The 12,504-nt window shown below is 38.4% G+C and overlaps 1 protein-coding gene across 1 annotated transcript in view; it reads right to left on the reverse strand.

Annotated features, from left to right (window-relative positions):
- The window catches only part of LOC124794632 (C-1-tetrahydrofolate synthase, cytoplasmic), a 148,792-nt gene that overhangs the window by 81,389 nt on the left and 54,899 nt on the right, over positions 1 to 12,504 (reverse strand). The window contains 1 exon segment of the mRNA XM_047258139.1: positions 9,592 to 9,684. Within this exon segment, the coding sequence (XP_047114095.1) occupies positions 9,592 to 9,684 (93 nt within the window).

Below are 12,504 nucleotides of genomic sequence, written 5' to 3' on the forward strand. Positions count from 1 at the left end.
AACTGGCATCATCAATCTGCATAATCATCATCTGCGGACTACAAAGACAGCACATGGTCAGAGAAACATTCATTCTTCAGTGCAATCTACTGTGACAACAATGCATTTCCAGACTCATGTTCATAGGACCTTTTTTCCTCCAGTTCCAGTCAGAAATCTGTTCCTGCAGTTTGTTGGTTTTATTAATGTTCACCCTGTATACGCAAACTTGCTATAATTTATGGTCTGCAAAAGTTGAATCTGAAGCCAAATTATATTATGCAACTAAATACACTTCATCTTCATCATCATCGTCGTCATCATCATTGTCGTCATCATCTGACAATCAAATTACCACAGTGCAGTCACATGTTTGTTTAACTGGAGTATGTTTGTATGGGACTTAACATCTGAGGTTATCAGTCCCCTAGACTTAGAACTACTTAAACCTAACTAACCTAAGGACATCACACACATCCATGCCCAAGGCAGGATTCGAACCTGCAACCGCAGGAGCCGCGTGGTTCCGGACTGAAGCGCCTAGAACTGCTCGGTCACTGCGGCCGGCTTGAGCAATTCAAATAAAGAAATAAGTCTGATACTAAATTATAAGCATAACAGCACATCTACACCACTTTCCATGTCACAATTCTGTAAGAAAAAAATTCAGACAAATGAAAATCCAGGATGAGATAGTGACAATGTTGTGAAAAAAATAGATTACTACCCACCCTATAGTGAAGATGTTGAGTCACAGACAGGTACAATAAAAAAAAAAATTGCTAAACAAGTAAGCTTTCTTCCGAATTAGACAACATACAGACACACAGTCACTCAAACACATCTCACACACACGTGACCACTGCCTTAGCAGCCAGAGACAGTGGTCACGTGTGGAATAGATACATGAATATGTGAGTATATGTTGTCTAATTCAGAAGACAGCCTTTTGGCCATAAGCTTACTTCTTAACAGTCTTTTTTGCTGTGCCTCTCTGCAATTCAACATATCTGCTACATGGTAAGTAGCAATCTTTTCATAATATTGTCATTGCTGTGAGAAAATTACATTAATATGTTTGCATGGCAGAAATTCTTCCTTTTTGAAGGTATCAATATTTAAAACCATTAAAGATCTATACATTGTAACAATAATAAGTAGTAAATTTTTCCAGTGTTAACTTGGAGCAACAATATCAGCTACTGCAATACCACCAATATATGATGACAACTTCCAATTTTCTTTGAAACTGATGTTAAATATCATAAATAATGACAAATTATGGCTCTGTATGCCCCAGAGAGAGGACAACAGTCATGTGCATGGATTTTCTCTAAAAGGCTCACCAACTAAAGTGAAAAGGCCAGTCACGGCTGCTTGGGCCTGCCTCAGTCTGGGCCCGCATGTTTATTGCCACCACTGTCAGTTCCTTGTGCAAGCTATCTGCTGTCCTAGCGGGCACACCTTGTGACACTGCTGTCACACCACTCCATGCTTGAATTTGGTCACCTGCTGTCTGGGAAGCTCCAAAAAATTGTGCTATTTGCAAAACTTCTACCAAAAGGGGTTTTCACAAAGTAAAACCATATGGTGCACTTCCTTGTCTGGAACTAGACAGATAACTGCATTGCACATCATAGTCTTCATAACTGTAATTAAGGGCATCAGTAATGAATTGACACTTATGGCGAAGGCTGTGAAGTTTGGCTGCCCAGGCACTACGTGACTGGTTTGGTTTCTTGCACTATCGGTAAAATTCAACTTGTGCCACTATGACACGCATTTGTTCGCAATGGTAGTTGGACAAAAACTGCACATGTGATGAAAACTAAGAACTGCCAGTTCTTGCAAAGAGGCAAGCTAACGTAGTAATTGATACACCTTAGGTGGAATCCGTGATAGGAATAAGGCTTTGCACAAATTTGAGTCTGTAACACCAAAAGCCAAAAAATTCTGTCTGAGTCTTTTGATGAAATTATATATATATATATATATATATATATATATATATATATATATATATAATAATGTAAAAAAATATATGAATGGAAATGAAAATATGGGGAAGAAATATTGCTTTAAATACTTTTGTTATTTGCTCTTTCAGTACGAACTTTGTTGTAGAACCCCTTATTTACGTGTGGTAATAAAAATTCATTTAGGCAGAATTAAGCTCATTTAAAATTACGTGAATCTTAGCAACCCTCTCATGCTGATAAATTCATACTAACTGATTAATAACATTTATTTGAAAATTGTATAAATTAAATTTTTTTTACGTATTTCGGCCTTGGCACACATTTTCTAAATGCAGTGGTTTTTTTTTTTTTTTTTTTTTTTTTTTTTTAAATATTTACTGAATTCTTTCCCAGCGTTAGCTATGGAGCACAAGACTGTCTCTGTTAGCATAAAATGGTTAAATATTGCCAAGCCGACCTGAACGTTTAATTATCATTGACAAAACACACTTCACTATACGTTTAAGTTATTTGCTTTAGAAATTGAAAGAACCAACAGATTAACAACTTCAACGTTAATTATCCGCCTATGAATGCACAAATGTAAAACCAGTAATAAATTCCATCAGCCTCAGGATCGCTGTAAAATAAAAATATTTCGTAATTCACTGCTAATTTTATCTGCTCCCGATTTACGGGTTTGGTTAATTTTTTTTTAGCGGAACAATTTTTTAAATGTGCCGCCGCTGCAAATCGTTTGGTCGCGGCACAGCCCAGCAACACCAACAATAATCGCTAAAAATGCTGAAAATTCTTTAAAGAAATATTATAGACGACCTGGGCAAGCTAATTTACATTAGTAATACACAATTTTCATAAATTATAATGTATTTAGACCACAACAATAATTAAACTTAAATTACTTTGTAATTTCTCCTCTAATGGCGGCTAAAGACAGATACAGACAAGAGAAGTCTACTCATTCATAAAATGCTACGTCACAGGTTCCTCTCTCTCTCAGCTCTCGAGGAAGACGACAAAGAACGCACACCATGTGATGCTATTTATATTATTGCTGACCATTAACATCTCTTTGTAATCCTACAACATTATTTTCCTCTGTGGCTGTATTTTACATTTCTTTTTATCGCAGATATTAACATATTTCATAATTATATTATGAGTATAGAAATATTACAATCATAAATACATCGAGAATATTATTACAGAAAATATTACAATAATAACGAATGTCCTTTATACAAAATTAAATAATTTTTTTTTTGTTAAATAATTACAGTACATACGATTTGCTTCATAGCGGCGTATATAGTACAATTAAATGTCATTTCATTTTATTAATAGTGTGTGTGCTGCCAGGGAACGTTACAGTCTGAATCATCATATGAGTGAAAAGTAGGTGGATAGACCAATGTAGCAGTATCCTGTCTGTTTACGGAAGCTGACAAAGTGGTCAGGGCTGGTAGCACGGCATCCATAATGACTAAACCTGATGAAACTGCACTTAAAAACTGCACATGCGGAAACCGTTCCAAACTTGTTGCTAATCATGTAGTAGCGAAGTAATACATGGAACTGATCCAAGTAACACAAACATGGATTTATTCATAAACCTCTGAACAATAACAGAAATAAGCCTCTCATGACTCCACATGTGACAAGGAAAAAGAATCATACAGAAGGTGCAACATAAGTGATACTCAGAACAGCAGATGTGAATGGTACAAACTAAAAGTACATGGTGACGGTGAGTCAGCACTGCTCCGTGTGTATGTAGACGCAAGTCGCCAATAGATACAGCGGTACTGACCAAGCCGTGTGCAAGCTTCCCACAAGTGGCATCTAGTGACCAGCCTCCACTAATACAGTTGGCAGTTTATTTAAACACACGTGCGGGGTAACACTACACTCGGCACACTCTCACTCACACACACTAGTAATGGGAAACAGCACCAGAAGCTAGACCAGGGCTGCAGGGTAAATGTTGATGTGAAACATCATGAGTGGGAATTCAATTTTTGTCACTCTGTAGTAAGAAACTGTTTGTCATGGTGTACTTGTGTGAAACTTCTTTTACAGCTTGAATTGTGTCATGCTGTAATGAGTTTCATTACAATTGACAAAGAAGATGGTAGTAGATGACTAATTGGCTAGAAACATGTTCTTGCCCTCTGTCAGAAGGCAAAAACATTGGATCAGCAGTGCAGGCTTGTAGAAGCCAACATGCAAAAATGTTTTGAGGAGCAGAAGGAATGAATGCCGTTGTATGTGGTCACAAATGGATTCTACTTTGAAGGCAACCGTTAATAACTGAAGTGTCACACTTTACATATGATGTTTTCCGGCAGAGCACAGGAAAAGGTTTGTTGTAAACTGCCTGTCGACTACTAATTACCTCACTGTTTTGGTGAAATTTGCTACAGGAGAGGGACACAGTCCAAAGCAAAAAGACAGTCCGACAAATAGTTTATTAATAATGTGAATAGTCTTTTGTCAGTATTACGTAGATGGGCTATTGACCGTTACTTCTTGATACATTTGGATCCCTTTCGAGAAGTTAAAAATCCCAATATGCTCATCAAGGATTAGATTCTCAGTAGTTTTCCTATGTGAGTTTAGGCTTCCTGCTTTGACATCGGTCACATGGAAGCTGGTCAGTACAACATACAGGTTGCTGAAGTGCTCCCAATATACAGTGAGAAATGATGCAGTATTTCAATGCCCATCCTTACATCTTTGATATTTTATATTAAATTGCAAGAAGGAGCACAATCATTGCCTCTGAAACTTGTTGATAATGGATGGTACAGTTGCTCAAAGGTTGCAATCAAGCACTGAGTTATCTATTACAGTGTGACCCCTCTCCTATCACAATCCAAGTTAGTAACGCTACTATCTTCACACTGTTGAATATTTCCATGACTCTTTAATGAAAGTTTTTATTCAGATCACAGTATTTATTGTGAAACTTGTACATGGTAGCTGATGAAAGTCTCAGAACTTATATGAGTTTGCCATCATCAAACATACTGCAGTCTTGCGATTGTTCCAAAGCCAATACAATGTCCAACATTGTAGCCCTAACAAAATAAGTTTGCCAAACAAAACACAGTCTTCCCCTTAAAAGAGCGCGCTGATCACTTTTTACCCCTGTAGATAGGGTACAGCAGTACCATGTGATCATGTGATCATGTGATCATGTGATACTCCAGCCCTGACACAAGTCACGGCAGAGAAGGGCTGTATAAGTGCCAGTCAGTTGTATGGCATCAACACAGCAAGATTCATCAAAATGGAGATGTGACAGAATGGCAGAAAGAAGCTATCATGTCTGGATGTGCCCATGTTCATCCCGTGAATGAAGTCACCTGATCTGGTGGTGTATCACAGTTTCTACAGGGAATTATATAACTCTTTTGAAAAATGCCTTTCCGAGACTGATGTCTGAAATAAGCCACTGTGATACTAAGAAGTTGGAGATTAAGTCACTAAATAAATCACTGAAGACTAAGGACTCTCATGGATATGATGGAGTACCTAGCAGAATATTAAAGTACTGTGCTGCACATATTAGCCCTATACTCAGCCAGATTTGTATTTTTTTCTGTAAGAATAGTGGGTTTCCTGAATGATTAAAGTATTCAGTAGTAAAGCCATTTTATAAAAAGGGAGAAAGGGATAATGTAGACAATTTTAGACCTATTTCTATGCCAGCAGTATTTGCTAAAGTTATTGGAGAAGCTGTGTATGTAAGTATAAATGATCATTTTATTTCACATAAATTGCTATCAAATGTACTGTCGGCTTTAGAAATGGTTTGACAAATGAAAATGATATATTCTCTTTTCTCTTGTAGGTAATGGATGGATTAAACAAAAGGTTTTGAATACTATGCATCTCCTTTGACTTAACTAAGGCATTTGATAGTGTTTATCACAAAATTTGCTCCAGAAGTTGGACCATTATGGAATATGGGGAGTAGCTCATAATTGGTTCACATCTTCTTTAAAAGCAGACAGCAAACGATCATTCTCCACTGTTCTGAGAATGATTATGATGTGCGGTCTGAGTGGGGCATAGTTAAATGGAGGATGACCCAGGGATCAAGTGCTGGGGCCACTCCTGTTCCTTATTTATATCAATAATATGCCATCTAGTATTACAGATGATTCTAAAATATTTCTTTTTGCTGACAACACTAGCTTGATAATAAAGTATGCTGTGTGCAATGTTGGGACTGTTCCAAATAGTGCAATTCAAGACATAAGTTCATGGTTTGTAGAAAATAAACTAACGCTAAATCACAGTAAGACTCAGTTTTTACAGTTTATGACACACAATTTAACAAAACCTTACTTTTAATTTCACAGAATGGGCATATGATTAGTGAAACTGAGGAGTTCAAATTTCTAAGTGTTCAGATAGGTAGTAAACCGTCGTGGAAAGACCACATTCAGGATCTTGTTCAGCCTTAATGCTGCCATTTTTACTATTCAAACAGTATCTGAAGTGAGTGAGTGTTCGATATGAAAAGTGGTCTACTTTGCTTATTTTCATTCACTTATTATGTTTGGTACTTTACTTTGGAGTAACTCTTCCCATTCTCAAAGGATATTTTTGGCTCAGAAATGGGCAGTTCAGGCAATAAGTGGTGTAAGTTTGCAAAACTCTTGTCCAACCCTGTTCATTAGTCTGGCTATTCTGACAATGGCCCCTCAATATACATATTCTTTACTGTCATTTCTTCTTAACAATATCAGCTTATTTCCAAGAATTAGCAACTTTCAGTCAGTTAATACTAGGCAGATATCCAATCTGCATTTGGATCACACTTCCTTGACTTTTGTGCAGAAAGGCATGCAGTATAATGCTGCATCCATTTTCAGTAACCTATCACAAGAATTCAAAAATCTTAGCAGTCATCCATATGCTTTCAAGTTGAAACTGAAGAGTTTCCTCATAGGTCACACATGGTTGTGTTTACATAAACTTATGGCTTGTCTTTTTTTTTTTTTTGGGCTCCTAAACATTTTATTTTATCTGCTATTACCTTTATGTTGTGATTTCATGTAGCGACTCGTTCCATGACCTTGGAGATTTTTCTCCTCAATTTGGTCCTAGGGGACTAAACGTGTAAAATAAAAGAAATAATAAAAAATAAAAATCAATGTACACTGCCCAACAAGTTTATGAGGAATGTTGATCACTCGTAGCAATGTAACACAGCATAAGAACAATGGTCATAAAAATATCCTACCCAGCAGGGACAATTTCTCAGTGAACATTGTGAAGAGAACTGAACGCAGTGAACATCTGGAATTGATTAACCTGCAAAAGGCCATTGATCACATTGTACATAAAGATTCTCATATTCAATGAGCCATACAACACAGAAACTGGATGATAGCTAACTGGAAGCAAGTAGTGTGGTCCAATAAGTTGCAGTTTTGCCTTTTTCCTTGGCGCATTATGTCCTGTGCATCAATAGCCCAATAATGGCTTTAATCTCTAGCAACTGAAGGGTTAGTTCAGGCCAGAGGTTGTTTTGTGATGTTCTGATGTTTTTTGTGCCGTGACTTGCACCACCTCAATTAGGTTACACTGAACATGGACCAGGATGGTTCCCCCCCCCCCCAGGTGACCAAGTGTTACCCACTCATCTACGAGGGCTGTTCAGAAAGTAACCTCCGGTTGATTTAAAAAAATACACCAAGTTAAATAAAAATATTTTAATATATACATCTTACAACTACATCTTTGCACTATTTTTCTACACAGTCTCCATAGTGATTGAGGCACTTATCGTATCTCTTCACAAGCTTTGAAATTCCTTCTGCATAAAAATCACCCGCTTGTGCCTGGAGCCAGCCTGTGACCGTATCTTTGAGCTCTTCGTCGTCATCAAACCGCTGTGACCCGAGCCATTTCTTCAAATGCATGAAGAGGTGATAATCACTTGGCGCCAGGTCTGGGCTGTAAGGTGGATGGTTGATAACGTCCCACTTGAAGGACTCAAGAAGGGCCGTTGTTCTGCGAGCAGAGTGAGGACGGGCGTTATCGTGCAAAAAAACGATACCGGAAGTCAGCATACCACGGCGTTTGTTCTGTATAGCCCGTCGTAACTTTTTTATTGTTTCACAGTACACGTCTTGATTAATGGTCGTACCACGTTCCATGAATTCAACCAACAACACCCCTTTGGCATCCCAAAACACCGTTGCCATCAGTTTTCTGGCAGAAAAATCTTGCGAGGGTTTTCTTGGTTTGGTAGGCAAATTTGAATGTGCCCACATCTTTGATAGTTTTTTTGTCTCAGGGTTCACGTACTTAATCCAGGTTTTGTCACCGGTCACGATTCTGTTTAACAATGGTTCTCCTTCGTCCTCATAACGTGACAGAAAGTCTAATGCAGAGGCCATTCTTTGAGTTTTGTGGTGGTCGGTAAGAATTTTGGGCACCCATCGTGCACAGAACTTACGGTAACCCAATCTTGCTGTCACTATCTCGTACAAGAGAGTCTTAGAAATCTGTGGAAAACCAGTAGACAACTCCGACATTGAGAAACGTCGATTTTCACGAACTTTTGCATCAACTGTCTGAACGAGTTGGTCAGTCACCAATGATGGTCTACCACTCCTCTCTTCATCATGAACGTTTTCTCGTCCACTTTTAAATAAACGTACCCATTCACGGACAACTCCTTCACTCATAACTCTTGGTACGTACACGGCACAAAGCTCACAATGAATAGCTGCTGCAGAATATCCTTTGGCTGTAAAAAACCTTATGACAGCACGCACTTCACATTTGGCGGGGTTTTCTATTGCAGCACACATTTCAAACTGCCACAAAAACTAAACTAGCGCAGGTACGACGTTCACTCGACCACGGCTTGATGCCGACTGACCTGTTGAGTGCGTGAACGCACAGATGGCGTCGCTACTCCCCCCCACAACCCGCACTGTGACCAACCGGAGGTTACTTTCTGAACCACCCTCGTACATCTCCAGGATGAGTATGCTGAGGGCACTCCCATTTTCCAAGATGACAACATCCATGTTCATAGGGCAGCACACTTACGTTCTGGGTTTGATGACTTCTCAGCCATCCTGTCACACCTTGACTAGCCAGGTATATCACCTGATCTTAATCCCACAGAAAACGTCTGGATCTGTCAAGAACATCAGAAGCTCTATGGGATCTAATCATCAACAAGTGGTTTCAGTTGAATAGGCCATACCTGAAGAAACTTGGGAACTCCCTTCATCACTGCATTCAGACAATCATCAAGGCCAGAAATAGTGTTTAACACTATTAATAGTGTTTAACAGTATTAACAGTGATGTCTCCTTGGGGTACTAATTTTTTTGTGTGATGTAGTAGCCAACACCTTCATTTAGGAGATGGTGGTATTCAGTCTCCAACACAGCAGCAACTTCTAATTCCGTTTATGATCAACCTATAGCTTACAGTGCCATCAGGACCACAAGTCAGATAGTAGAATTTCTCCACATTCCTCAGTACAGTTACTACTGATTATACATTACTACTTCTATTTCTTACTCTAGTCCAATGACCTTATTTTTACTCTTTTCACTTGGTATTTCAAGTGCACCTTAAAACGACTACATACCTTTTTATTAATTCCATGACACCATTTGGAGTGCATGGCAGGAAACCTGTCAGATCACCAACTGCTACTTTTCCTTCATTAACTGTGTTCAACCTGTAAGAAAATAAATACTTCATTTCTTTTGGTAAATATCCCATCGCACAGGCAGTGACCACTCTAAAATATTGAAAACATGTGAACAGTATAACATTGTATCACTACAAAAAGTGATACCCTTGGACATTTTTTTAACATAAATATCAACTGAAACTATTTTTGTTCCTCATGAAGTAGAGACATTCTTTCAGCATGTCAATTCAATCTATCAGAATAGGACTAAACATTGAGTCCTCCTGTGATTTTTCATTACTCTGCAACTCATCTGAGTGACAAAAGAGACAGAGCACACAAAGAGTTGACTGCCTAATTCCAAACAACAATCTTTCAGTGTCAAAATATCTCCTCTTTTATGCTGAAGGAACGAAGTTCACATACTCCTTGGCACATTTCTAATATCACCAAACTTATGAAAACACACACTAGTTCCTACTATTTTTTATCAGCAGAGGTAGTTATTATTAATACTGCATCCCCACCACTCTGGAGCATGATTTTATCTTGAGTCCTCACTGATAGTCTTGTGCTTTTTGTCTACATTACATTGATAGAAAACCCCAAGCAAGGCATTTGTACTAGTGCAACATTATTCGGATTTACCATTAAAAACAAGATTCAAGAACAATCACTAAAGCAAAGCAGCCACTATATTTCCACAAATCAGAAGCAGAGCAACTGTGGCTCAACTTCCAAACATAGTTGACCAAGCACTGAATAAATAATTATCTAGTAAAACAGTTCACAATGGGAAGGATCATCCATGATACTCAGTCTCCATAAAGAAACTCCTAAAGAAAGAGAGACTGCTGCATAATAGGAGGAAGATAAAATATAGTGCTAGAGAAATCGATACTAAATGAAAAGTGTTTGGCTGTAAGAATGGCAATGTGTGTAGTTTTGAATGACTACCACAGCAGGATCAAATTGAGAGATTTCTCACAGAACCCAAAGAAATTCTGATCATGCACAAAGGCTATCAGCAGCACCAAAGTTAGTGTCCAGACCCTCATGAACAGCACAGGAACTGTGGGTAGCAAAGCAAAAGCAGATATGCTGAAGCTGTCTTCAAATGTTCCTTTATTAAGGAATGTACAGAAGTAGCCCCCCCCTCCCCCCAATTTTTAATTCTCACATACCTGCAAAGATGAATGGTAAAGTATTAGTGTCAGTGGTGTTAAGCAAACACTGAAATCACTAGGATTGAACAAGGCCCCAGGGCCCAATGAAGTCCCTATCAGATTTTATACAGAATGTGCAGTTGAGTTAGCATCTCTTTTAACCATAATTTTCTGTCAGTCCCCTCAAGCAACAGAAAACTATGGACTAATAGTTGGGAGAAAGCACAAGTCACACCTGTCTACAAGAATGGTAACAGAAGTGATAAACAAAACATCAAATATCATTAACCTCCATCTGTTGTAGAATCTTAAAACATATTCTGTGCTTAAACACAATAAGGTATCTTACACAATAAGGTATCTTGAACAGAGCAACCTCTGTCATGCTAACCAGCATTGATTCTGAAAATTTTGGTCATGCTAAACCCAGCTCATGCTTTCCTCACATGAATTCCTGAAAACCATGGATCAAAGCAGCCAGGTTAGATGCAGTATTTCTTGTCACTTGAAAAGCTTCTGATTCAGAATCAAATCACCATTTATTACAAAACTATGACCACATGGGGTACCAAATGAAATTTGACTGACATTAGCATTTCTTGGTAGAGCACTTTACCTTGGATTGAGAGTAACTGACAAGAGTAGAAGTCGCTTCAGGTATATTACAGGGAAGTGTGTTGGAACACACACTGCTCATGTTGTACATTAATTATCACAGCTGTCCCCAGCTCGTGGTCTAGTGGTTAGCATCACTGCCTCTAGATCACAAGGACCTGGGTTCTGCTCCTGCCCAGATCTCATGGACTGTGTTGTACTAATTATTACATCTCATCCTCTTTACAAAAACATGCAAGTTGCTAAAGTGATGTCAAGTACAAAGACCCCAGATAGGGTCTCCAAGCCAGTAAAGCATGTCTTTTTTTCACCTTTCACAATCACTTTCTTACAGGTTAACAAAGAAACATTGAAAAAATTGACTCTGTAGAATTTAGTTTTGGCATGATATCAGGTATATCCAAAGAGTAACGTAAACTGAAATAATATGGGGCTGGCCAAGATCCATATTTTACTATACTCATTGCACAAAAACATTGTTTTCTACACACTTCTGAACAATAAATAAATTTTTGCTGGTTTCATTTTTAGTTCCCTCGGATTCCAGTAGCTAGATAACCAGTTTTATCATACATCTGCCCAAATAAGTGGATTATGAGTCATTAATGTAGTCACTAAATGGTAAAACATGTGTCTTGACTGTCAAAATAATTTTATTTCTGATCACATGATACATTCACCCCTCCCCCCCCCCCCCTCACCCCCTCTCCCTCTCCCTCTCATCCTTAGCCCGTATCATCAGATCTGTGGCATAAAACATTGGGTACAGGATGAGATATTAAAAGGAATACATTGCAGCAGAGGATGTACCTATCAGAATCATTGCAGTGTGCCTTGTCACTTACTATTACATAACACCATCAGTGGGCAGCTTCTCATGAAGGGTGCAAGAACAAATACTATTATTAACAGGAACCAGTGACATTTATGGCCTAGCAGCAAGTTACTCTTATAACACTGATATCACCAGTCACTGCCGTTAAACTGCAAATAATTGAGATAATCAGTCATTGTAATTTTGATATGTGCTGCCATGCTATGTTTGAATTCCAGCTTTGGAGCACTGCTTTGTTGGTGAAAATTT

The sequence above is a fragment of the Schistocerca piceifrons genome, chromosome 4, assembly GCF_021461385.2.
Source record: "Schistocerca piceifrons isolate TAMUIC-IGC-003096 chromosome 4, iqSchPice1.1, whole genome shotgun sequence".
Lineage (NCBI taxonomy): Eukaryota > Metazoa > Arthropoda > Insecta > Orthoptera > Acrididae > Schistocerca > Schistocerca piceifrons.